Below are 27,401 nucleotides of genomic sequence, written 5' to 3' on the forward strand. Positions count from 1 at the left end.
TCCCTCCCTAAAAGGAACCAGAGTCTCTTGGAGAATGGCTGATTACAGGACTGGGAAAGGGAAAATACAAGATGAGCCTTTGTTGTTGCCAGAAATAAAGAAATGCTTAAAAGAGTAGTGCGGAGATATCAAAAGGACACAGTAGCCAGTTTGAAGGAGTGCCCACTGGTAAAATCTAGAATGATTTGGGTATCAAAATAAGCAAGTCCTGAATTAAAACCCATTGAAAAAAATGGAAATCATATATATGCGTGTGTATATATATTTCCAAATATAATTATGGAAAATTCTTACCTACAGAATAAATGTATAAGAAATCACAGTTAATAGATGCTCATTTGGCAACAATCACAGCAGTATATAATACAGTCAAGCGTTATCAATGGGGGACTACCCTGGGGGTCCAGTGGTTAAGAGTCTGCCTTCCAATGCAGGGGATGTGGGTTTGATCCCTGGTCGAGGAACTAAGATCCCACATGCCACAGGGCAACTAAGCCCGTGCGCCACAACTACTGAGCCCGTGCACCAAAACTAGAGAGAGAAGCCCGCATGCTGCAACAAAAGATTCCGCATGCCGCAGCTAAGACACGATGCAGCCAAAAATAAATAAATGAATAAATAAATATTTTTACAAAAAGTTATCAATAGCTGCTAAGGCTACTGGCTTTAGGGTTGATGATGGAAAAGACTATCAGTGCAATACTGGAATCTCTCTCCGTAAAATGCTAATCAAATAAAGGGGGGAAAACGGTGAACACACTAACTTTACTAGGTGATCAAAGTTAACATCACCAGTGGTGGGATGGATCCAATACTGTCTCCATATTCTGAAAAAGCACAGAATCATTTCTCTGGTATCCCTGCCAAGATTGCAAGACCTGATCTGGTCATGAGGTAATACTAGACAGACCTGGGTAGAGGGTCAGCCTGCAGAATGAAAGAACTATGCTCTTGGGCTTCCCTGGTGGCTCAGTGGTTAAGAATCCGCCTGCCAATGCAGGGGACACGGGTTCGAGCCCTGGTCTGGGAAGATCCCACATGCCGCAGAGCAACTAAGCCCGTGTGCCACAGCTACTGAGCCCGCATACCTAGAGTCCGTGCTCCACAACAAGAGAAGCCACCGCAGTGAGAAGCCCGCACACCGCAAAGAAGAGTAGCCCCCACTTGCCACAACTAGAGAAAGCCCGCATGCAGCAATGAAGACCCAACGCAAAAATAAATTAATTAATTAAAAATAAAAAAAGAATTGTAGGGCTTCCCTGGTGGCGCAGTGGTTGGGAGTCCGCCTGCCGATGCAGGGGACACGGGTTCGTGCCCCGGTCCGGGAGGCCCACATGCCGCGGAGCGGCTGCCCGTAAAAATAAAAAAAGAATTGTAGGGCTTCCCTGGTGGCGCAGTGGTTGAGAGTCTGCCTGCCGATGCAGGGGACACGGGTTCGTGCCCCTGTCCGGGAAGATCTCACATGCCGCGGAGCGGCTGGGCCCGTGAGCCATGGCCGCTGAGCCTGCGCGTCTGCAGCCTGTGCTCCGCAACGGGAGAGGCCACAGCAGTGAGAGGCCCACGTACCACAAAAAAAAAAAAAAAAGAATTGTGCTCTTTAAGACTATCAGGCACATGAGAATTTGGGTAAGAAACTGTTCCAGACAGACAACATGTACCGGCTAGGATCCTGGACCAACAAGGAAAGAGGGACATTGTTGGGATGGCTGGCATCATTTGAATGAGGTCTATGGATTGAGTAATAGTGCTATACCAATGTTGATTTCCTTGCCGAAAATACTGTATGGTGCAATGCAGTTTTGGGGAGATATACACTGGAGAATTTAAGGATGTCATGCCAGGAAAAGACAAGAGAAGGTAATGGAGCAAATGTGGCAAAATGCCAACAACTGAGGAATTTGTGTGAAGGGAATGTGGGAATTCTTTGCACTTTTCCTGAACTATTTCAAAATAAATTTTAAATGAAAAACAACAAACACACACATAGGAAGGCGAGAAGTGGATCTACGTGCATGGATAGGCCTTCATTCCTGTGTATCAAATGCCATATTTTCAAAGAGGCCTTCCTCGTCACTCCCACCCGCATTTACTCTCCATCCCCTCCTCTGCTTTATTTTTCCTCATAAGGCAGAATACGTCATGGTTGATGGTCATTGGGGCTGAACAATGGGTACATGAGATTTATTTACTATTCTTCTACTTTTGTTTATGTTCAAAATTCTCCAAGGTAAAGTTTAAAAGTATATCTACAACACAGATTGATCATACAGTAATATATATATGCATCTTTATTGATGCATTAAATATAAGTATTTAGCAGCAGGTCTAATAGCTACTGTCATTTCCAAGTTGTGATGAGCATAAATGAAATATCTGCAACAACTGTAATGTACAGTATGAAAATACATCTGATTGGCGTTGGTGGTGAAATCATCACAGGTACTACTCATACTACCACGTTGGTACTGCACCACAATACAGTTATAATTGATGGAAATTAAATTCTGATTAAGAAGTTAGTAAAAATAAAGACATACTATTTTCCTATCCAAATTTAAGTACCTCCTCCTAAATTCTGGCCTAAATAGTAATAGTTTTCATTCTAACACCCTTTTGATATAATAAAGTGATAAACTTTTTAAATCTTTTTTCTTTTCATCCGAGGTTACTTAAATAATCTTAAGTGGGGAATATCCTGGCAATCCAGTAGTTAGGGTTCCTTGCTTCCATTGCAGGGGGCATGGGTTCGATCTCTGGTCGGGGAACTAAGATCCTGCATGCTGTGCCACGTGGCCAAAACATAAAAATCAAAAAATTTTAAAAATAAAGAATAAAAATATCTTGAGTGAAAAAGAGCCTTTATTGCAGACAGCATAAATTTTAAAAATTAATGGTTGAAACAAAAATCCACCACCTACCAATTTACTGACTTACAAAAGATGCAAATCACTATACATCCAATATAGTTGTAAAATACAAAGTGTTTTTGAGTAAAAATATCCTAGTTTTTTGGTTTTTTGTTTGTTTGTTTTTTGCGGTACACGGGCCTCTCACTGTTGCGGCCTCTCCTGTTGCAGAGCACAGGCTCCGGACGCGCAGGCTCAGCGGCCATGGCTCACGGGCGCAGCCGCTCCGCGGCATGTGGGATCTTCCTGGACCGGGGCACGAACCCGTGTCCCCTGCATCAGCAGGCGGACTCTCAACCACTGCGCCACCAGGGAAGCCCCTAGTTTTTTAATCAAAGGAATAAAATGATGGGGTATTTTTCTAAAAAATCAGAGTCAATTTTAAGAATCAAAGAAACTATAAATGTATTATATGTAAAAGTACACATACTGTGTGTAAACATGATAAGAATGTAACAAAGCCAATACAAGATATAAACAGAAAAACCTTAATTTCATTTGTCAATGTAACCCAAACTCAGCATCTAATACAAAGATACAAAGACATACACATACCCCCAGAGTTTAATGCTGGACTAAAAATCTAGCACCAAGTGCATAACACAAGCAATAATAGGTGTCTTCCATTTGAATTTTCCCAGAAATATTCCTTAGCTGTAAGAGGTGGAGCAGTTCTTATATAATAAAAATCTTTAAACATGCTAGATTTCAATTCATCCCTATACTCAAAATGAAATCCTAAGTAATTAAATCCAAAAATTCACCAAATTTAAGTTAGGGTTTTATAGAGACATCCCGTTGTGGGGTTTTTTTAGATGTTTATAATTTTCAACTTGGCAGACAGTGACACATGTAGGGGGAAAAATCAGAATGTTGCAATACTTTAACATCATACCAAGAACATCTTTTCACTGCAAAGCGTATTTCCACACACAAAAAACCAGCTAGACAGCACACAAAATTATATGATTTCTAATAAATTGATTAAACATCCTAATTGGTTTCCACAATAGAGTATGCTATTTTCATTCAAAATACGGGTAGCGGGCTTCCCTGGTGGCGCAGTGGTTAAGAATCTGCCTGCCAATACAGGGGACACGAGTTCAAGCACTGGTCCGGAAAGATCCCACATGCCGCGGACCAACTAAGCCCGTGCGCCACAACTACTGAGCCTGGGCTCTAGAGCCCGTGAACCACAACTACTGAGCCCGCGTGCCACAACTACTGAAGCCCGCGCGCCTACAGCCCATGCTCCACAACAAGAGAAACCACTACAATGAGAAGTCCACGCACTGCAACAAAGAGTAGCCCCCGCCTGCCGCAACTAGAGAAAGCCCGGGAGCAGCAACGAAGACCCAACGCAGCCAAAATATAAAATAAAATAAAAGAAAGAAAGAAAGAAAATTTAAAAAAACTTTTGAGTGGCTGTAAGACATATAATAATAAAGAAAACATTAAACAAAACAAACAGTAAAGGTTAGAAATTGAACTATAGAAAAGTGTTACGTTATTTAGTCTCCTTGTTCAGCAGACTAATATGTCAGTTTAAAGTTGACGAACAACTATTTATTTCAAATCATCCAATATCAACATTCAGGAGCACGATCTGAATGAATATACATACTCAAGGTATTTTTCAGCCTACAGTGTTTACTCTAAACACTGTGACTAGTTAAATACAGCTCAAACACTAGGGAGTCTTAAAAGTAAAAGCAAAAAAATATATAGTCTCCAACTGGGATATGCTAGTTTTCATGAAATATTTCAATTTTTTTTTAATTTAGGCAAAATTTCAAACTAAGAGGAAAATGAGACTTGGAAGAATATTTGGAAAAACTTCCACATTACCACTATCTCTATAACTTCTATACAAGTCTTTCCAAACCACTGGTGCGTACAGGATTAAAAATGTCTCCTAAATCAAGCCCGAAATCTCTTCATAAGCATACCAAACAATACAACGCCTGAGCAATCAAGAGTCCACAAGAAAGGTAGTTGGGAAAAGGTGCCCTCTTATACAAGTCAAACACCATCATTCTTCTTGGCACTGAGCCCTATGTTTTCCTCCAATCTGCCAGAAGCATTCTAACTCAGGAAATAAAATACAACATCGCAAGTATTCTGTATTAGTTTCTAATGCTATTTCTCAAGATAAGTGTAAAATTATTTTACTTTACTTTTTTTAACGTTCAAAAAGCCTGTCATGAAAATAGGTATTCAAAATTATAACATTCAAAAACAAAGGTGTTTCTTCAAAGAAACTGGCTCAGCTCAAAAGAATAAACCATGTAGCAGTGATGCGGGCTAGGGAGTCAAATTTGTTTAAGTCTAAAAGTATCTCTAGTTATAGGAGTATGTAAGGACAAGGAAACTTTACCACAATACTTTATATTGTGTCCCAGAAGTAAACCAAATTCATGTAACATAACATATATTCCAGCTATTTAAACTCAGGAAAACTATTATGATTGGACATGTAAAGTTAGCAAAATGAGGGAGAAGATATGCGGATATATGTATATGTATAGCTGATTCACTTTGTTATAAAGCAGACACTAACACAGCATTGTAAAGCAATTATACTCCAATAAAGAGGTTAAAGAAAGTGACCGCAGCAAGATAAAATAAATAAAGTTAAGAAAACAAAACACTTTTAAATGAGTTTCATTCTTTGACAAAATTTTTACATGAGCTGCTACCTTGCTCAACATCTGTGTGATCTTTAACTTATTCTCTAGAACTGGAGAATGGATGGGAAGAACCTGAATATGTGATTTACTTCAAACCTGAAAATAAGATACAGAGACTTTTATGTCCTTTAAAGGGTTCTATTCATTTGCTCATTCTAATTCAGGGAGTCGCCTTTGCACACACCTCTCTCCCTCTAACAACTAAGACAGCGACCAATTGTTGTATAACTCCTCCCTTCCCCCTTCAATCCAGCTAACATACCATACAAAGGAAAGGACTTTCTCTATTGTGCAAATTCAGTCCCTGCAATGGATCTTTGTTAACTAAATCTGATTCAGAAATACTCATTTAATTCTTTTCAATCAGCATATTGAATGCTGTTAAAATCATGAGCACAATAGATTATTCTTATTGCAAGAAGGTAAAGCCAAATTTTGAAAATGTTCTGATTACATTTTAAAGGTTTGCTCTTTCTTTGGCACAGAGGGAAAAAAAAAAAGCCAAATCAGCAATCTTCCCTCAACCTATTTTCTACCAAAAGCACTAATCAAAATATAAATAAAAGAATTGGCTCTGACCCTCCCCCATCCCAAATGCCTCTTAAACTGCCCTGCTCCCAAAGCTGCCTCATTTAATCATTTTTTTAATCCAAATACTTACTACAAAAGCCTAATCACCGTTACGAGAACATTCATTTTGAAAACATTTTATATAATGTATTCCCAGTGTACACCTCTTAATCCTGTAAAACAGTTATTAATGTTGAAATCAGCTAGGGAAAACGGTAAAAGTAGGCACTTCAACCTCAGTTTTAGTATAGGTATTGCATGGTTTTTCTCATTATGATTTCTAGAAGACATCAGAATTGGATGTTCTTAAATTTTCTTGCAGAACTCTCATTCTGGTACAAGCACCGTTTTATCCCTTTCACTTAAATTATTCACATTTAGTTTTCCTCCCGGTAGCAACCACACACTTTACAAAACATTTTCTACAATAAGGAGAAAAGACCTTGAATTTCTCCAAAGTCCATTTAGCTTCACAGCTGGATCAGCAAGAACATTTCTTGTACCCGTTTTAAGGATACACAAGAAGCCAGAAATAAAGATTACCTGTTACGGGGTGGAGATGGGAAGGGGAGAGTGGGAACTGGAATTCCCAGGGTCGGGGTAAAGGGGAGATTTTTCTCTGTAAACCTTTTTACACTCTTTAAACCCACTAAGAATGCACCATCTACCCAAAGAACTAAGCAAACTTGTTTAAAATTTTCAAAAGTCGCTTTTAAAATAAAGGAATTTCAGGGACACTAGGTCTACTTAGTTTTAAGATAATCTTATCAATAGCATCTGCTTTTGCTCTGCAATACGTAACACACTCCTTTAAATGCAGTCGTGAGCAATGTGCCAGCTAAGCCCTCTTTAACACAGCAACGTTCCTCCAGACCGCCGCTTTCCAAGGCAGCTCGCATCCTCTGCCCGCTCCTCCCTCTGTGCATTCTGAGATCTGCTCTGCTGATTCCCACTTAAAGTGGGTCCTGGCCGCCATTTTAGAAAGTCATTCACACAAGCCGGCCGGCAGCACCATCCACTTAAAAAACCTTCCAAAACTCCCTCGGACGATTTCCTCTTTCCTCTCTAACCCCTCATCTTGCAGAGGGGTCAAACTCCCCGTGATAGGCATACAGCGTCTCTAGAATCTGCATAATGCGAAATGACACGTCTGGCCACATGATACTGAGGGGGCAAAGCAAATGCTGCAATGCACGTGTTTGCACGTCGGTGCATACGAATTTCCCAGGCAGACACCTACAGAGAAGGTCCACAAGGAGATAAAAGTGAGCACATCTAAGTGGCTTTTCCAGTCCAATAATCTGCACCTAAATGATTTTTCCACCAAAACACTGAAGATATGGGGCCTCCATATGGGGTAAGGGGTGGAGCAGCGCCACGGAGAGTTCCCATCTGTTTCCCCACTGAGCCCGAGATCTCCCCTTTGTCACAGGGGATAGAGGCGAGTTTTTGCTCCTGCCTTCCCGCTGCCTGATTTCTCAGCACAACGTAGTAAACACCGGGAGTGCCTGGAAGCGCGCCTCCCCCAGTCCTAACGAAGACAGCTTTAGTGGGTTATGAACGGCCTCACTATTCCAGGCTTCTTTTCACACGCGGACACGCGCAGACGCGCGCTCCAGCGGTGAAGATTTAATACCCCAGTAACAGCAACCACCAACAGAATCAATGATCCTCCATTTGAAAGAGCGGAGCTCCGCTGCCTCTGCTTCCATTTCCTTATGCAAGCTGCTTAAGAGCAAGCGACGCAATCTCTTTTTCCCATGGTGACTCACTAATAAGGGCGCTCCATAATTTCCCCTTCACTCACTAGATAGTAAGAGGAATTTAGAGTATACCAAACTTAAAACCTTCCGCAGTCTTTAATATCGCAAGAAACAGTAATTTTCGAGGGCAATCACATATCTGCTACAGTTCTTCTCAATTTACCAGTGTAAGTAAACCGTCATTTTCAGTATTTCACATGGAGGGCTCTATCAGCTATGACCCACATAGATTTCACAAAACAAAATCAAACGGTAAAAGCTACTAAATAAGTAAAATGTAATAAGAACATTCATTCCTACTCCGCTATGAACAAAAGAATATTCTGGGAAGAACGTTTTTAAAAGCTACATCTTTTTTTAAAAGAGCTACATCTTCTAATCTGAAAAGGCATGCATTTTTTAACCACTGATTTAGGAATCCTGGGTGGGAGGGAAACACCATCCTTTTAAAAAAGGCTCTGCAGTGTTAACGCCGGCGCGGCCGCAGCAGCGGAGATTCCCGAGGCTGGGAGCACAGCGCGGTGGGGACTCTGCTACATGAGGTGGCTCCTCCTCAGCGAGCACTCGGTCCCCACCACCCTCCTCATCCAGGGACCCCAGAGCGCTAAAGGGAGGAAGGCGAAAAGAGCCGAAACAGACGCACCAACTTATTTTCAGACACCACCCCCCACGCAACCCCACATAAACAAGGGGAAGAAATCAAAACATTTGCGTTTGCCATTTCCATTTCGTTTCTAGGTCTGTGAACCTTCCGTGAGAGGTCCCTAAAATCCAGCAGGGTCTTCCCAGTTCCGAGATATCCCTACGATACCTACCAAGACTTTTGTTTTTGTATAACCTTTCCTTTCCCCACAAAACCCTCTCTAGGTCAGACATGTCCACGCGTCCGCAGAGCGAGGAGCGCGAGCTGCTGCGGGACTCTGGAGTCGGCCGGGCCGGGGGCTGTCGGGGCGGGGTAGGGGTTCGGGTCCCGGCCCGTCGGCGGCTCGGTTCCGCCGCATTTGCCGGGCCGGCGGGGGCGGCTGCTCGGAGCCGTGGTAGCGGCGCGCTAGGACGCGATCCCACCGCCGGCTGGCCAGCCTGACGGCACCCTCCCGGCGCCGTCTTCGCGGAGGCCGAGAGACAGCCGCCTCCTTATTGGGAACGGAGAGGGCGGCAGCCGGGCCCGCTCCGCCGAGGCCCGAGGCCCAACGCCGCGACACGGGCCGAGCAGCGGCCAGGCAGCCGGGCGCCTCCCGCACCCGTCCGTGGGTCTGGCCCGGGTCTCCTCACCAGTTCCGCGCACGGGGAGGGGCCGGCAACGGGCCGGAGGGGCCAGCGGCGCCCGAGGAGAGAGCGCGGCCCCGGGCCTCATGTCACTCACCGTTTGAAATGCTCGATGATCTTCTCTTCCCGCACATTCTCCGGTAAGTTGCCCACCCAGAGGTGCCTGGTTTCCCGGACCATGCTGGGCGGTGTGCCGGCGACCGCTGGTGCTGGTTCCCCCTCGCCGGCTTCGTACGAGCCCGTCAGCGCCGGGAGGCGGGCGCCGAGGCGGCGGCGGCGGCGGCTGCGGCGGTGGCGTCGGCAGCGGCGGCGGCTCCTCCGGCTCCCCCCCGTGCAGAGACCATCCCTCTCCCCCAGGTTCTGACTCTCGGGCCTCGCAGCTCCGCTCTGCCGCCACCACACACCCGAAGCCGACCCCCGCGCTCCGGCGGCGCATGCGCTCGGGCGGCGGCGGGAGGGGGAGCGGGTAGGAGGGGCGAGCGAGACCCGGGCGGCAGCGACTACGACGGAGCTGGCGCTGTGGCAGCCGGACGCTTCCCACCGGCGCGCGCGACCCGCCTCCCTCACCTCGGGCGCGCGCGCAGCCTCCCGACAGCCCGCTGAGGCTGAGACGCCGAGTTCCTCCCAGCCGATGCGCAGGCGCGCGGGGGAGGGAGGAACGCAGGGCCAGGAAGGAACGCTCGCGCGCTCGGTCCCGGTGCGCAGGCGCGCAGCACTCTGTTAGGGCGGGCGCCGTGTCAGGCCTGGGGCCCCGCGCTTGCAGAGTTAGGCATAGCCTCCGGCCCCTCGAGTAGGGGGTCCCAGGCGCTGGCCTGGGGGAATAAAAGAGAGAAAGGGGGTTGGTATTCACAGGGCTGCGTGTCAAAGCGGCTGCCAAGGCTTCTCTGCTAGGAGAAGCCAGGACCTCTTCCCCTGCTCACCTTTGGCCAGCTTCTGGCGTTTCCGGGCACTTAGAGCCGCGCCTGCTTGGGAAAGTGTCAGAACAAGGCCGCCCTTCTCACGGCCCAGCTAAGCTGTGACGGCTTCAGAAACCCATCCCTCCCAAGAATGTAACATTAAGCAACTTCATTTTATATAGAATCTTGCGAAACCGTTTGCACGTTCTCTTTGCTGATCGTTATGGCATACCAGGAATAGAACTGAATGAAGTGAGACGGTTACATGTCTGATGGTGTTCCCCTCAGAGGATTTGCTATATAATTTAATATCTAAGCCGAGGAGGGGATTAGAACTCCAGCCTTTCCAGGCCTAAAAGCTTTTAAATTTTAAAGCCTACAGTTGAACCTTTTAGTTTACAGAACCCCGGGGAAAACCCACAAAATTAAGGCAACAGTACTGAGTCCAGAAAAAATGGAATTTTTTAGAACAGTCAGTAACTCAGCTTTCTTTTACATTTTCTATCTACAGAAATAAAATATCACCGGTGTAGTGCTTTAGGTACAGACCAGATTTTAAATATTCGATCTCATTCACTTTCTCCATAAATATTGATACAAGCCAACTTATCATCAAACTGTGCTATTTTGAATTGGAAAATATGGTCACCATAATAAATAGCACTAATATATGGGGTCACCTGTGCATAAATTGTTTCTTTAATTCCACAGATGGTAAAGCTCCAAGTAGTTTTTTTGTTTGCCATATAGTTTAACATAAGCTTCTTAATGATGTGTCAGAGAGTCACATCAACTTTTCTTGCATTTGGTTTAATAGTCTATACTATACTTAAACTTGATCTCAGCAGGTCTACTCAACTCTCAGCTAAGATCGTCTCTCTTCCTTCCTCTCTCAGGATGTTAGAAGGCTAAGCAAGCCCTTGTCTTACTTACACAGTTGCAACAATTACAGAACAAGATGTGCTAGCTCAGGTAATAACCTTACCATCCATTGAAATAATATTTGGAATTTTGACAAGTTACTTCTAAAAATTCTAGATTTTGAGCCAGGTAATTTAATTTTTTTCTATGCTATTTTTCTGGCTTATGTTTACATTTTCTATTTCAACACACTTTTTTTGCGGGGGGAGGGGCCGGCCAGTAACAGGCAGAAATGGAAAGAGGTGGTTTAGAAAAGTTAGAAAAAGCACCACCACAATAACGGCACTCATTCATAATTCAGTTAAGGCCTTTAACGCCACCACAGAGGTTGACCTTGTCTTCATGCAAATCAGAGTCATTAAATGATATGGAAATTTTTGTTCTTGAAAATATTATGGAATTGATTCCTCAGTAAAAATGAAAGCAAATCAACCTACATTCAGACATAGGATTAGCCATTTACATTTGCCACAACTATCACATAAGGAGTGTCAGGCCAGCACACTGTTACCTAAACTCATGAACTTCATAGTTCTGTATATGTGGCTGCAGTTAGTGTTGAACCGATGGGCATTTTTCCACGAAGCATAAATTTCAATATTAGCAACCACAATTTGAAACACATTTTAAAATATTATGTAAATTACTCATTTAAAACCTGATAGGCGGGGCTTCCCTGGGAGCGCAGTGGTTAAGAATCTGCCTGCCAAAGCAGGGGACACGGGTTCGAGCCCCCGTCCGGGAAGATCCCACATGCCGCGGACCAACTAAGCCCTTGCACCACAACTACTGAGCCTGTGCTCTAGAGCCCTCAAGCCACAACTACTGAGCCCATGAGCCACAACTACTGAAGCCCACACACCTAGGGCCCGTGCTCAACAAGAGAAGCCACCGCAATGAGAAGCCCGCACACCACAACAAAGAGTAGTCCCCGCTCGCCGCAACTAGAGAAAGCCTGCGTGTAGCAACGAAGACCCAACGCAGCCAAAAATAAATAAATAAATTTTAGAAAATGAAATAAATAAAACCTGATAGGCCCTGAATTAGCTGCATCTTCTTGGTGTCACCAGGAAGAACAGAAAAGGCTGAGCTCAATCACACTAAAAGGGGCAACAAAGAAGAGGATTCAGAAAACACCACCTTGCAATTAGAGAAATAAAGGGCATATCTCACCTTGAAGGCAGCCTTCAGTTAAAATCATGCTGAAGAAAATTAAAGGGCTGAAAAGGGGTGGGGGGCTTTCAGAGCAAAATCATTAGAAGAGAGCCTCGTTAGAGTCATTATTAAATGTGGTATTTTGTATCCATCTATGTACTCCCACAGAACAGTAAAAGGATAAGCTAAAACAAAGAACCAACTAAGAGGTATTTATACTTTCTCCATGGCACAAGAATAAGGAGACATTAAATGAAAATTAAAAGCAACATGTTTGCCAGCTAAATTTTTTTTAAATGTAGTTCTCTTAGAGTATCCTAAAGGTCTTGTTACAGCAGTGCTGTTTCCCCATGTAGAAAGCAGAGTAGATACATAATTTTTATATAAAATTTAATTTGAAATGGACAAAGTTGTTTGCAAATACTTTCAAGCTCCCCACCTTTGGGAGGTAACAGAAGAGAAATTGCGTGGAAAATTACTAACATACAAATTGTTAAACAAAGTTGAGTTAAAGTTCTCCCAAAGACCTTTAGAGATCACAGGATATCAAAAAGACGATTAGCAAATGCCACATTAAGTTAATTATCATTTCTCATTTTACCAGAGATTTATCAAACAACTGAGAAACCAACCGTCTCTGTTTAACAATATAAAGGCTAGGGAATTCCCTGGCAGTCCAGTGGTTAGGACTCCACGCTTTCACTGCCCAGGGCCCAGATTCAATCCCTGGTCAGGGAACTAAGATCCCACAAGCAGCAAGGCACGCGCCTGCACGCGCACACACACAAACACACCACACACACACACACACATGCTCGCAAAATTCCATTAAACATCATTCGATAGCACCTCATACTCAGATTCTCTTGAAGTGTTACTTTCATCAAAATACTTGTTTTCAGAATTACAGACACCAAAAATGGCACCCAAGGTGTTCATTTTAGCTTCTTGGGTTTTAAAAAATCTGATACACACTTCTCAAAAGAGAATTCTCAGTTTATAAAGTGTCAATACATCAGCTTAAATAGACATGCAGATTATTTAATGTGTAAAACAAATTTCATTTCTGTTCAAATTTTTAATGTGTTCCTATGATGCCCCCAAAAATATTATTTAAAATATTATTCTAATTTCAATAAGGCAGATTCATTTGAAGGAAAAATAGTTCACATTATAGATGCTAAGTTGGAGCAATTCAGGTGGGAATTCTATCCATCTCTATAAAAGTTAATATTTGCAGGTTAAAAGTAATGTCCATGCTCCTAACAGATTCTTTCAGCATAATGCTACTTGACCTTGAACTTTGGGGGATACTGAAAAACACTGATGGTATGAATGAGAGACATTATAGTATAATGGAAGTACCTCTGGGTTAAGAGTCAAAAATTCCAGGGGCTTCCCTGGTGGCGCAGTGGGACATGGGTTCGAGCCCTGGTCCGGGAAGATCCCACATGCCTCGGAGCAACTAAGCCTGTGCACCACAACTACTGAGCCTGCGCTCTAGAGCCCATGAGCCACAACTACTGAGCCCATGTGCCACAACTACTGAGCCTGTGCTCTAGACCCCATGCTCCACAACAAGAGAAGCCACCACAATGAGAAGCCTGCGCACGGCAACAAAGAGTAGCCCCCCCGCTCTGAGAAAGCCCGTGCACAGCAACGAAGACCCAATGCAGCCAAAAATAAATAAATTTTTAAAAATAAATAAAGAGTCAAAAATTCCAGTTCCAATTTTGTCACTGGCTATACAGCCTAGGTAAAGTCAATTAAATCCTCAACGTCTCAATACCCTTATCTGCAAAATGAGGATAAAAATATCTGTTTTCTCTACCTAGGTTGCTAGAAGTATCAAATCAAATCAAATCAAATCAAAAAGTATCAAATCAAACTTCTAGGTTGCTAGAAGTATCAAATGAGATAATATATGTAAAAGTATTTGGAAGTAACACAGAATAAAAATATCATGAATACTATTAAGTTGACTGCTAATTTCATATGAATACCAAAAGTAAGCATCAGTTGAAGTTAAAAACATACCATGATCAATTTAACATTTTCAGGATTATAGCCAGGTCTTATAATCAAATCAACATGCAGTGATTGCATATCAAGTACGAAGTTCCTTGCACTCTTTTGCTGACTTTTTCTATTGCAAAACTCTTAATAACAACAAAACTGATAAGTACATGCCCTTTGCACAGCCCCAAATCAAGTGTTGGGTTTTCTCAGTGCTTTCATGTTTATTGGCAATGTATCAGGAAACACTGGGAAAGCTTTTCTTTGTTTCTGTCCTTGTTACAAATATTTACAAATTTTTTTCATAAGCATTTATTTTTGTATGTTTTCAATAGAAATACAACCCACTCCTATTCTGATTTTTTTAAATTTAGTCTAACAATTAATAATTGACGCTCACTGAAAATGATCAAAAAGTAGGGTGTGATCTCTTCTCTCATCTATGATAAATGGATGGTGAAGTGAATTTCCCCATTTGAGTGTGAAAGACAATTCAGAAAGGTGACATTAAAGCAGAGGCATTTGAAAAGTGGAATTAAAACAGATGTGTTGGGCTTCCCTGGTGGCGCAGATGGTTGAGAGTCCGCCTGCCGATGCAGGGGACACGGGTTCGTGCCCCGGTCCGGGAAGATCCCACATGCCGCAGAGTGGCTGGGCCTGCTGAGCCTGCGCGTCCAGAGCCTGTGCTCTGCAACGGGAGAGGCCACAACAGTGAGAGGCCCGCGTACCGCAAAAAAAAAAAAAAAAAAAACAGATGTGTTGGGCTTCCCTGGTGGCGCAGTGCTTGAGAGTCAGCCTGCCGATGCGGGGAACACGGGTTCGTACGGTCCGGGAAGATCCCATATGCTGCGGAGCGGCTAGGCCCGTGAGCCATGGCCGCTGAGCCTGCGCGTCCGGAGCCTGTGCTCCGCAACGGGAGACGCTACAACAGCGAGAGGCCCGCGTACCGAAAAAAAAAAAAAAAAGATGTGCTTTTAATCAGGTCTTATTTCACACTGTGAAGAGCACCTGTATTTAGCATGCTAGATGTGCTCAAAGAGTTCAGTCATGCATAATGGAAGCCCAGTTGGGGAAAGCATCTGAGCCTCAAACTCAGGCTCTGAATGGTAACCTAGCCAATAGAGCAGATAAATTACTATCACCATTTAAACAGGAGAACAGAATAGTTACCAGATATTTAGCAAAAATTTTGTTACCAATCGAGTTCCACGCTATTAAAATTGAACTGTTTCATGAGAAAACATATATTTAAAATATAAACACTGTTCCTAAAGGCATCATATAAATATATATTAACTAGCTCTAAAATGATCAAAGACCCAGCCACATGAGAACTTGTCAATACTAACAAACTCCTATTATTAGAATCAAGGTTTGGTTTTTGTTTTTTGCTTTTTCCTAAACAGTAGAAAATAAAACAGACAACACTAATATATTATTGTCAAAGAGTGTTTGACATCTTGCTAGTTCTGAGGGTCAACTAGTGAAAAAGACAGACCAGTCTATTAACGGATTTATTTTGATATAGCAGGCTCACTGTAGTGAAATTATGTATACATAAATGATCAAAACGCCAATCAGTTGAATAGTATTAGCTAGCTAGTCCTTCTCGAAATCATTCTTTCAGCATAACACTTCATAATCTACTTTACTGTTCAATTCTCTAAGAAAGCTAAATAATTTATTCCACATTGTTTTTGGTTTTCCAGAAATGAATATAATGGCTGATATTTTCTTTTTTAAAAAATCAATTTTTATATTTCCACCATTTCCTTGGAAAGTTGCTAAAGGTAACTTTCTTCCTCCTATGAGGAAATACTGCTAATATACCTTTTATTATTTTTTTGTTTTGTTTTGTTTGTTTGTTTGCGGTACACGGGCCTCTCACTGTTGCGGCCTCTCCCGTTGCGGAGCACAGGCTCCGGACGCGCAGGCTCAGCGGCCATGGCTCACGGGCCCAGCTGCTCCGCGGCATGTGGGATCTTCCCGGACCAGGGCACGAACCCGTGTCCCCTGCATCGGCAGGCGGACTCTCAACCACTGCGCCACCAGGGAAGCCCTATTATTTTTTTTTTTAACTTTCTATTTTATATTGGAGTATAACCGATTAACAGTGTTGTGATAAGGACTACCCTGATGGAGCAGTGGTTAAGAATCCACCCGCCAGTGCAGGCGACACGGGTTCGAGCCCTGGTCCAGGAAGATCCCACATGCTGCAGAACAACTAAGCCCGTGCACCACAACTACTGAGCCTGTGCTCTAGAGCCCGCGAGCCACAACTACTGAAGCCCGTGCACCTAGAGCCTGTGCTCCGCAACAAGAGAAGCCACTGCAATGAGAAGCCCGCGCACCGCAACGAAGCGTAGCCCCTGCTCGCCAGGACTAGAGAAAGCTGGCGTGAAGCAACGAAGACCCAACACAGCCAAATAAAGAAATAAATAAAATTTTTAAAGTAAAAAATAAACAATAACAATGTTGTGATAGTTTCAGGTACATAGCAAAGGGACTCAGCCATACATATACATGTATCCATTCTCCCTCAAACTCCCCTCCCATCCAGGCTGCCACATAACTTTGAGCAGAGTTCCCTGTGCTATACAGTAGATTATACCTAATAGTTAGAATTGTGAATACAATTTACTAATGTTTATGGCACTGAATAAAAGATAGACTGGAAGGATACTTGCAAATATTAATAATGGTTGTGTCTATGTGGTAGAATTCAATTTTTTTTAAAGTTCTTATTCATCTATATTTTCTAAACTTTTCTTTGGTTAACATATATTGCTCTTGTAATTAGAAAAAGTTACAGTAAAATGAGCTGGAAGTCAGCATCTGGGTTACTTTAGTTTAGGGCTCCTCTGAAATGCTGATACTTCACTACATTAAATCAACATATTTATGTTAACAGATCCCACATGAACAAAACGTTATTATTCTCTATGTTAATTCAGAGAGTTCATTCAATCTTTTAAAATTCTACTACTAATCCTCATGGGAGAAAAAACTTAACCTCTTCATTATAAATGACATACAATAGCAAAAACACCCCAGGTCTAAGAGATTGTCACTTAAACATCAGGAAGTCAGCAGAATACACATAATGCAAATCAAGGCTACTATTTAATTCAGAGAAGACTATCAAAGTGCACTTGATGGGATCTCAAAAACAATAATACCAAATAAAATATATTTAGTAAGTTATTACATGTGTCTTGACATTTTCAGACTTCGGGTGTTAAGCTCCCCTACTGCTCCTCTGAAAGCCTTGCTCTAGTTTGAAGTAGAGAATTCAAAACATCATGAACTTGTTCCAAATATGTTTTAAAACTGTTTCTGGGATTCCCTGGTGGCGCAGTGGTTAAGAATCTGCCTGCCATGCAGGGGACACGGGTTCGAGCCCTGGTCCGGGAAGATCCTACGTGCCGCAGAGCAACTAAGCCTGTGCACCACAACTACTGAGCCTGCTCTCTAGAGCCCGCGAGCCACAACTACTGAGCCTGAGTGCCACGTCTACTGAAGCCCACGCGCCTAGAGCCCATGCTCTGCAACAAGAGAAGCCACCCAATGAGAAGACCGGGCACTGTAACGAAGAGTAGCCCCCGCTCGCCACAACTTGAGAAAGCCCGCACGCAGCAACAAAGACCCAACGCAGCCAAAAATAAAAATAAATAAATTTATTTTAAAAAAAACCTGTTTCCATTTTAATTAAATTATTGCTATTTAATAGTAATGCCCTTTATTTATTTATTTTTGGCTGCGTTGGGTCTTCCTTGCTGCGCGCGGGATTTCTCTAGTTGCAGCGAGCAGGGGCTACTCTTCACTGCAGTGAATGAGTGGCTTCTCTTATTGCAGAGCACGGACTCTAGGCACACGGGCTTCAGTAGTTGTGGCATGTGGGCTCAGTAGTTGTGGCTCACAGGCTCTAGAGCGCAGGCTCAGTAGTTGTGGCACACAGGCTTACTTGCTCCGCGGCATGTGGAATCTTCCCGGACCAGGGCTCGAACCCGTGTCCCCTGCATTGGTAGGCAGATCCTTAACCACTGTGCCACCAGGGAAGTCCCAGTAATGCTTCTTTAGATCACGTAACTGCTTCAATATTTTGCTATTAATCTTCAGGATGGTAATGATTGCTAATTTTACATGATATTCCATAATTAGACACTTGAAACCTTGGCTTAAAATAAAACCACATTCTGTTTAAAGGCTAGGTAGGATATGATGCATTTCTGAGTTAAATGCTGGAATTATTTTTAAATGTATATTTAAAAGTTAAATTTCAGTATTTTGATAAAGGAGGTAATAGAATTTTTTCAGGCTATATACTACAAAAGTCCTAGGAACCATCCCTTACAGTTTTATTTGGAAAATTCTTTGGCTGAAAAGCATTCGCCTCAAGATAACTCTCTCTTATTCATTTATTTATTTTTGGCTGCGTTGGATCTTCGTTGCTGCGCCCGGGCTTTCTCTAGTTGCGTTGAGTGGGGGCCACTCTTCGTTGCAGTGCGCGGGCTTCTCATCGCAGTGGCTTCTCTTGTGAAGCACGGGCTCTAGGCGCGCGGGTTTCAGTTAGTTGTGGCTCACGGGCTTAGCTTCTCCGCGGCATGTGGGATCTTCCCAGACAGGGCTCGAACCCGTGTCCCCTGCTTTGGCAGGAGGATTCTTAACTGCACCACCAAGGAAGTCCCAAGATAACTCTCTTTGAAGATAGGAGATTAACTTAAAATATTTTTTTCTAAGAAAACAGAACCAGCAAGAGTCACAACTAAAGATTTCACTGTATACTGTTAGCTGGTGGGAGGGGTGCAGTGAGACGAACTAATAAAAGGAGTTTGTGTTTTGCCCACCCCCACAAGATAATTTAAACACACACCCAAACCTAAACCCTTTACTTAAAAAACATTCACCCGAAAAAGTGGCTTTAAACTAGGTTACTTTTGTTCTCCATAGTTTTCAACTTAAATACATTGTTTCCCTCGAGATCAGTTTTGCAAGATTCTAATTATTAGACAGCATATAAGAACTTTGATTTTATGCCTATCTAAAATTGCAAAACGTACATACTCAAATTTTTCTTCCCCTTTTTTAGTAGCATTATCCTTATTGTAGGAACTTTGTCTTTAAATACTCTCACTAACCATAATTTGTTAAGGCAGAATCTCTAACAGAAGTTCTGCAAACTCAAGGGACTCTTGATCTGGTCATTTCCAAGCCTCAAATGACAGTATAGCCTTGTTAGCAGGGGTAGAATTCTATTGCTTGCTAGAACTTCAACAGCCTCGAGATAGCTAAGAGGTCCTGCTAGTAATCTGGCACCAACTCAAAATTCCCACCAGGAAGAAAGATCTCCCTGAGGTGGGACCCACTGAGTGGCTCCTCCCATAGCGATGACCTGGACTGACCTCGGACTCGGTGTGGTCAATGGCTCCCTAGCACCTGCGGGCGAGTTATCACGATAAAATGCCAAATTGCAACCGCCACGTCAGCCTTTTGGAGCCCCGAAAGGTGCCTTTTTCGCAAACAAGCTCCCTCTTTTAAACCTTACATCTCTGAGGCTTTGAAGGTACGTTACCCGGCTAACGAATATAGGAAGACAATTACTCCACTGGGGAAACGAAGGTACTTCAAAAGGAAGAGTGGCAAGGAAACAAAGCTCAGACTGGAAAAGTGGCAAGCCTCCATGCCCTGCCAAGACGACCTTACTTAACCTTCTGGATTTCAAAAACAGGGTTGGGTGGAAGTGGATTACATGGCAAGGTAAAGAGCTTGGGGTGGGAGGGGGGCGGGTTAAGAACCTACAACTCTGGCAGTAATTTCCATCACACTCCTAAAGGAAGAGGAAAGGAGAACAAAACAATAGGCACCTTAAGAGAGTAAATGCGGTTACTATGGTTACCACGCTCCAAGCTCAATTCTGCAAATGAAGACAGAGCGGTACGCCAAGGCCCTTTCTTTGTCTGTATCCATACACGGAGGACCAACCCAGCAGCCAGCCCCGCCAGCCCGAGCTGAGGCTGGTGTCGAGGACCAAGGGCAGCGTACCAAATAAAGAGCACCTTTATTTTGGTTTTAGTAAGCAAGAACTGCAGGCAGTTCCTGATGGAAGCCAGCGCGGCCATCACCCAGTCCTTCGGCCAGGGCTGTTTCCCCCACTTGGGAGAAGGCTCCAACACACTCCAGTCACCGATTCCAGTCTGGGGTCCTGGCACAGGCAGGGGTGGAAGGGGGCCAACGAGACACGGTGCAACCTTAGCCCTGAGACACAAAGGGAAGGCCAATCTTCAGGAAACCCGCGAGACGTAATTAATAACCCCTCAAGAGGCTACAGTTTCCGCGAGAGGGAATAGAGGACACAGTGAGTAGGGCACAACCGAGCTGTTCAGACGCACCTCACCATCAAAGACACTACCACAAGCTGCGCGGAAAAATCGCGGCCAAGACAACCCAGTGCGCAGGCGCGCGGAGCAGCGACTCCAGAGCTTTGGGCCTGCCCCTCCCCCACTACTCTCAAAAGGCCAGGGAGTTGGCTCAACGCGCTTGCGCAACGACGGCACGTTGGGGGAGGGGAGAAAAACCTATTCCCTTCATTGTGAGAGAACCGCCCCGCCCCGCGAGGCGAGCGCGCGCGCGCACACCTACGACTCTCACACTCGTACACTCGGGCGTTGAGCTTGTCGCCCAGTGCGTCGCGCATGCTCCGGGAGGAAGGTGGTGTCGGAGCCTACGGCTTTTTGCTGAGTTTCCCTGAGAAGTTTCTGGAAAGACGGAGCTCAGGGGAAGCTGGGGGATGGGGAGGGCAGGGAAGCGAGCGTTTGAGAGAAGGAAAAGCGAAAAATCCAAAGCACACCGCCACCACCCTGCCTCCAACAAGCCACGACCAAAGCAAAGCCCAAGCCCACCGAGACCCTTACGCCAGGGGAAAAAGCAAGGGGACCACAGCAACCGCTCCTTCCTGTACCTGTGCCCAGCCCCCGAGGCCCCTCACCACAGGGAGAAGGGAGAGGGCAGGGGGGAACGATGAAAAACCTAAAACGCTCACTGGATGTTTGCGTGGTGGAGGGAAAGCCGACATCCGCGCTCTGGAGCTGCCCGCGCACGATGGGCCACCAGCGGCTCTTCGCTGCGCTCTCGGGTGTGGGCTCAGTGCGTTGGGGTCGACGTGGCTGCTGAAGGAGTGGTCTGGGGCTTTGGCCCCTGGTTCCTTAGTTCCCCCTCATTTGGGGGCTTCTTTGATCACCACTTTCCTCTCTTTACTTTGGTGACCTGGAGCTAAAGTTGCGAGTGTGGAGACCCTAGTAAAGGTTGCTCCCTCCCCGCGCCCGGCCCGAGGGGCGATCTGGGCGGGCAAGGGTCGCCCGTCAGGTGTGCCACGCTCAGTTCTTTCCAGTTTGTACCCCCTTAAGAGACTCCTGAAGAGGGGCCCGTTTGGAAGAGCAGAGGCAGTCCAGGCATAAAGCCGCTGCGTCGTTTGGACTCGAGGCGGGGTGGCGGACGGTGCTGCCCGGCTGGGCGCCGCGGGGAGGCCGTGGTGTCTCCGTGCGGCTAAGGAGGCGCGCCGAGGCCCCCGACTGCCATCAGGAGAAAGCTCGGCCTGGCATTGCTGCGCTGTGGGGGAGGGGCCCGCGGCGCCTTTCATTTCTCCGCCTGGGCCCGCTCGGGCTGCCATTTTGTGGTGTGGCCGCCATTTCGCGCAGCCGCAGGGGTGGGGGAGGGGCGGGGCCGGCGAGCGCGCGCGCGGGCAGCCTCCGGCAGCGAAGGCGGGCGAATCCCCTTTGTTCTTCGCCTCTGGGCTCTGGGCTCGGCTCGGGCTGTGCCGCGACCCGCCCCGGACACGCGCCGGGTGCGCGCGGCGTGTGAACCTCTGAAAAGCTCCGAGAGGCGCGCACGGAGTCCCGAATTCTTCCTGCTCTCTAAGCCCTTGAAAAGTGGGATTGCTCACCCCCACCCTTGCAGTGTGAAAGGGATCGATTTTACAAGGTAGTGCTCAGAACTGGAGCGTGGGAAGCTGTAATTTCACCCTGAGAGTGGAGGCGCTTTCTGCAGCCCTGTGCTGCCGGGGGTACTAAGCCCGCTGGAATGCCATGCCTTGAATCACAGTGGCGTTCCGCAAATAGAAGTTAAAACTGCGGAGCTGGGAGACCCAACAAAGGTGCTAAACGCCAGTGTAACCGAGAGGTTGGTCTCTTTAAAAAAAAAAAAAAGTAGTGTCTTTGGAGGGCTGTCAGCTGTAGGAGAAACGAGACGTTGCTTTTCATTGGCTGGCTGTGAAGCACGCACTGCGCAACTATTTTCAGATCAGGTTTTATAGCCCATTATTTATATCTGAGCTATAAACTGGAACAATAGATTGGAATGTCTTATTTCTGTCTATTGAGAATATCTTCCATTTGACTTCTTTTTAAAATCCTTTGTGAGTATGTGAATAACAAATTGACTCAATAAAATCTCCGTTCTGTGCCTTCCAGTATTATTTGAAATACTGAAAGAGCTATTTTCCTGATTTCAAGGGACATATTTAAATATGAATCTTGGCATTGTTAATCTTAACTTTGCGACTCGAATCAACAAAGCCAGGAAATTCAACAGTAATGCTGCTGAATTTGTCTTCTAGACTTGCTTTTTGTACAAGGTATTTTTGTTTAACTTTTTTTTTTTTTCCACAGTAGCCTGAGTTCATAATTTAAACAGGCTTTTCTGGCTCAAGTTTTTTGGTGTCACAGCTACAGTAGGTTTTTCTTTCTTCTTCTTCTTACTACGTTTAATTATAGGCAGCTATCTGTTTCAGTAATGGGGGGGTAAGCTATAATGATAGGATGGAAATGTAAAAAATATATTTGTTGTTGAGGGAACAGACCAGAATTTGATGGCTTCCAGATGAAAGATGTGTCTGAGGAGTGGATGTTAGATTCCAAATTTTATTTCAGTTCCAGTATGACTAAAAACACTGCACAGAGTTTTGATTTTTTATACCCAAGATTTCTGTAAAGCAGAATACTGTACATTCTTTTGGTTGTGAGAGTTTATGAAACATTTTTTTTCCTTTTTAAATTTAATTTTATATTGGAGTATAGTTGATTTACTGAAATATGTATTTTTAAATTATTTATTTATTTTTGGCTGTGCTGGGGTCTTCGTTGCTGCACACGGGCTTTCTCTAGTTGCAGCGAGCGGGGGCTAGTCTTCGTTGTGGGGCACAGGCTTCTCACTGCAGTGGCTTCTCTTGTTGCGGTGCACGGGCTCTAGGCACGCAGGCTTCAGTAGTTGCGGCACGTGGGCTCAGTAGTTGTGGCTCCCGGGCTGTAGAGCGCAGGCTCAGTAGTTGTGGCACACAGGCTTACTTGCTCCGGGGCATGTGGGATCTTCCCAGACCAGGGCTTGAACCCATGTGCCCTGCATTGGCAGGCGGATTCTTAACCACTGTGCCACCAGGGAGGTCCCTGAAATGTGTTATTTTTAAATGCTGTTACTTTTTGCCTACACAACCAAAATTAAATAGTATGAAACTATTAGTTTTATTGGGAAATTAGAATATGGTATCCTAATAATGCAAACAAAATATCATGCCCCTAATTAGCCAAGCAGTTGAAATTCAGAGAATGATTGCACAACCTTTCTTTCACTTTGTACAGACATAGAAGTATGTTTAAACAATTCTAATTCGAATTTTTTAAATTTATAAAACGAGTACTTATTTCACATCTTTAGCTATTACATTTAACACAAAAGCACATCCTTTTTTTACACAAAAATGTTTGCAATTCGTATATATATATTTTTTTGCAGTAATCCCATTCATTTTATTTTATTTGTTTATTTTTGGCTGCATTGGGTCTTCGTTGTTGGGTCTTCGTTGCTACACGTGGGCTTTCTCTAGTTGCGGTGAGCGGGGGCTACTCTTTGTTGTGGTGTGTGGGCTTCTCATTGTCGTGGCTTCTCTTGTTGCAGAGCTCAGGCTCTAGGCACGCAGGCTTCAGTAGTTGTGGCGCACGGGCTTAGTTGCTCCGGGGCATGTGGGATCTTCCCAGACCAGGGCTCAAACCCGTGTCCTCTGCATTTGCATGCAGGCGGATTGTCAACCACTGTGCCACCAGGGAAGTCCCGCAATTCGTATATTCTTAAGAGTAGGTAGTATCTATATATGTACTATATGATTCCAACTGTATCCTAGAAAAAGCAAAACTATGAAGACAGTAAAAAGATTAGTGGTTGCCAAGGGTTAGTGGAGAGGGATGAATGAATAGGCAGAGCACAGGGGCTTTTCAGGGCAGTGATACAATGGTGGATATGTGTCATTATATGTTTGTCAAAACCCATAGACTTACAGTACCAAGAATGAACCCTAATGTAAACTGTGGACTTTGGGTGATGATGTGTCAATGTACATTCATCAAATGTAACAAATTTACTGCTCTGATGTGGGATGTTGGTAGTTGGAGAGGCTGTGTGTGTTGAGGGCACGGGGTATATAGGAACTCTGTACTTTTTGCTCTATTTTGCTGTGAACCTAAAACTGCTCTAAAAAATGGTTAACTTAAAAAGTGATATCACTTAAAAAAAAAAAAGTAGGTAGTGTCTTGCACTGTTCACTTCTCCCTTATGACCAATGCCATACATTTGCAAAACAGTCGAACAGAAATTCAGGAATAACTCTCCTCCCCATTCTCCCCTTCTATTGTTGGCCTCAAAACATTTTCCAACTTTTCATAGTCTCATAATCTGCCCCAGGAGTGAAAATACGTTTGTATATGTAGTCCTGGGTCTCTTCACTTTGTCGAAGCAGGCAGGACTAGTGAATTCCAGGATTACCAATCCATTGTTCCTTTAGTTTTTCTTTCTTATTCTAAAACAGGTTTTGAATTAATTTGTAGCAGTTTGTGTTCCCTGAAAGAAATTGTTAACCAAAACCTTTAATTATACCCAGATCCTTAAGACAGCTGGTGTAGAATTGAAGTGGTATGTGCTAGGCCTCTTTGGCTCATGCCTTTGATTTTATCTTTTGGCATTTGGTGAAGCTTGTGTGCAACTTTTCTAAACAACATATAGAAATATTAAATATCTCTATTCATTGTTCCAGGAAAGGATAGCTTTTCATGTCAAACTCTGGCATAGAAGCAAATTTAAAACAATAATAACCTTTTCCTGGATCTTCTTTAAAGACTTTAGTAATATGAGAAGTTTTTCAAAATATTTTTGGCCGTAGTTAAGCACTCCCACATGCTGTAATAGTCTCTTCCCTTCTGAGGCAAAACTGAGAAGTTCAGCACTTCAGAAGTACTGGAGTTCAAAGAACAAATCCTTGCAGCCAACAGTATATTTTTTAGAAAAATAGAAATATCTCTCTACAAATTAAAAATACTCCTGAACAACCCAACATTTGTTTGTCCTGCCAGAGTATATATGGTCATCCCTAAAACAAGACAATTGTGCAGATTATATGAAACCTGTAGGCTTATCATTTTGGCATCACAGTTTAAATGGCCAAGTTAGACAACACATCAAAAAGACTTCTAAAATCAGGGTCTTTACTCAACAGATAATTTTTGAGCATCACCCTTGTGCCAGGTCCTATTCTAAATACCTAAGATACATTGCAGAATAAAACAAATACCTGTTCTCATGAAGCTTATTGTGGGGGAGAGGGGAAGAAGAGGCAATAAATATAATAAAAAGGAAATTAAATAATAGCAGTAAGATGGTGAAATATAAAGATAAGAGAGAGGAAGCATGTGTTGTCGTTTCAAATGGGGCAACCAGGGTAGGCCTCAAGAAAATACTGAAGACTTGAAGGAGCTAAGGGAGCAAACTGTGGATATCTAGGGAAGAGGTTCCAGGGAGAGGGAACAGCAAGTCCAAAGACCCTGAGGTAGAAGCATGACGGGCACATGAAAAGCAGCAGGGTAAACCAGTGTGGCTGAAACAGAATGAGCAAGGGAGAGAGTATAAGATATGATGGATGTCAAAGAGGTAAAGGGAGTGAGAGGCAGATCTACACTACCTGGTAGGCCATAGCAGGAACGCTTTGGCTTTTAATTGGTGAGGTGTTGCATGGTATGACTTAGGTTTTGAGAAGCATTGAGAATAAGAGATGAAGGATAGGGGCTTCCCTGGTGGCGCAGTGGTTAAGAGTCTGCCTGCCAATGAAGGCGACACTTGTTCGAGCCCTGGTCTGGGAAGATCCCACATGCCGCGGAGCAACTAAGGCCGTGCGCCACAACTACTGAGCCCACGCACCTAGAGCCCCTGCTCCACAACAAGAGAAGCGACTGCGATGGCGAATCCCTCGCACCGCAACGAAGAGTAGCCCCTGCTTACCGCAACTAGAGGAAGCCCATGCACAGCAACAAAGACCCAGTGCAGCCGAAGATAAAATAAATAAATTTTAAAAAAAAAATCAAGGATAGAAGCAGGAACCTAGAAAGGAGGCTCTTTCAGTAACCCAAATGAAAAATAAGAGAGCTTTAATGACTAAGGGATCCTGGATATATTTTGAAGGTAAATCCAAGAGGACTTTTTGAAGGATTGAATATGGAGTTCATAAAAAGTGTCAAGGATGAGCCTGAGGTTTTTCACCTGGGCAACGAGAAAGATCAAGTTGCAGTCATCTGAAATAGGAAACACTAGACAGAACAATTATCCAGGGGAATATTAAGAGTTCAGTTTTGGACATGTTCAATTTGAGATATTTATTAAATATTCAAATGGAGACATTAGGTAGGCTGTTGGATATGAGTCTAGTTCAGGATGAAGTTCTGAAGATGTGTTTTACATATATATATATATATATATATAAAATAATCGTGTGTACGTGTGTATTTGGGAGTTGTTAGCATATAAATGGCATTTAAAGTCTGAAACTGAATGACTTCACCAAGAGAGTAAGTGTAGATACAGAAGGAAAGAGAACCAGGAAAGCCCTGAGGCATTTCTCACTTAAGAGGTCTCAGAAGCAAGGAACTTGCAGAGCAACTGAGTAGGAACAAACCAGTTAGGCAGGAGGAAAGCCAAGAGATGAGTAGTGTCCTGGAATTCAGGTGAAGAAAATATCTGAAGGAGGAGGAAGTGATCAACTGTGGAATGCTGCTGAGAGGTTAAGGTGAGGCCTGAGAATTGACTCTTGGAGCAATGTGGAGGTCACTGGTGATCTTGGCAAGAGCAGTTTTAATGGAGCAGAGGGGACAAAAGCTTGATTGGACTGGGTTGAAGAAAAAAAATTAGTGT

The 27,401-nt window shown here is 44.1% G+C and overlaps 1 protein-coding gene across 11 annotated transcripts in view; it reads right to left on the reverse strand.

Annotated features, from left to right (window-relative positions):
* SPEN (spen family transcriptional repressor) overlaps window positions 1-21,851 on the reverse strand; it is a 94,666-nt gene extending 72,815 nt beyond the window's left edge. For 8 of the 11 annotated variants that reach the window (XM_089900598.1, XM_089900592.1, XM_089900587.1 and 5 more), the window contains exon 1: window positions 9,293-10,109. In XM_089900598.1, coding sequence (XP_089756724.1) covers window positions 9,293-9,375 — 83 coding nt within the window. In that variant the 5' untranslated portion in view covers window positions 9,376-10,109. The other 3 variants (XM_089900563.1, XM_089900567.1, XM_089900574.1) reach the window with 3 other exon arrangements.
* Window positions 21,852-27,401: the final 5,550 nt, after the last annotated feature.

The sequence above is a fragment of the Delphinapterus leucas genome, chromosome 1, assembly GCF_059928025.1.
Source record: "Delphinapterus leucas isolate spDelLeu-1000000601 "Yukka" chromosome 1, BTC_Dleu_Yukka2, whole genome shotgun sequence".
Classification (NCBI taxonomy): Eukaryota; Metazoa; Chordata; class Mammalia; order Artiodactyla; family Monodontidae; genus Delphinapterus; species Delphinapterus leucas.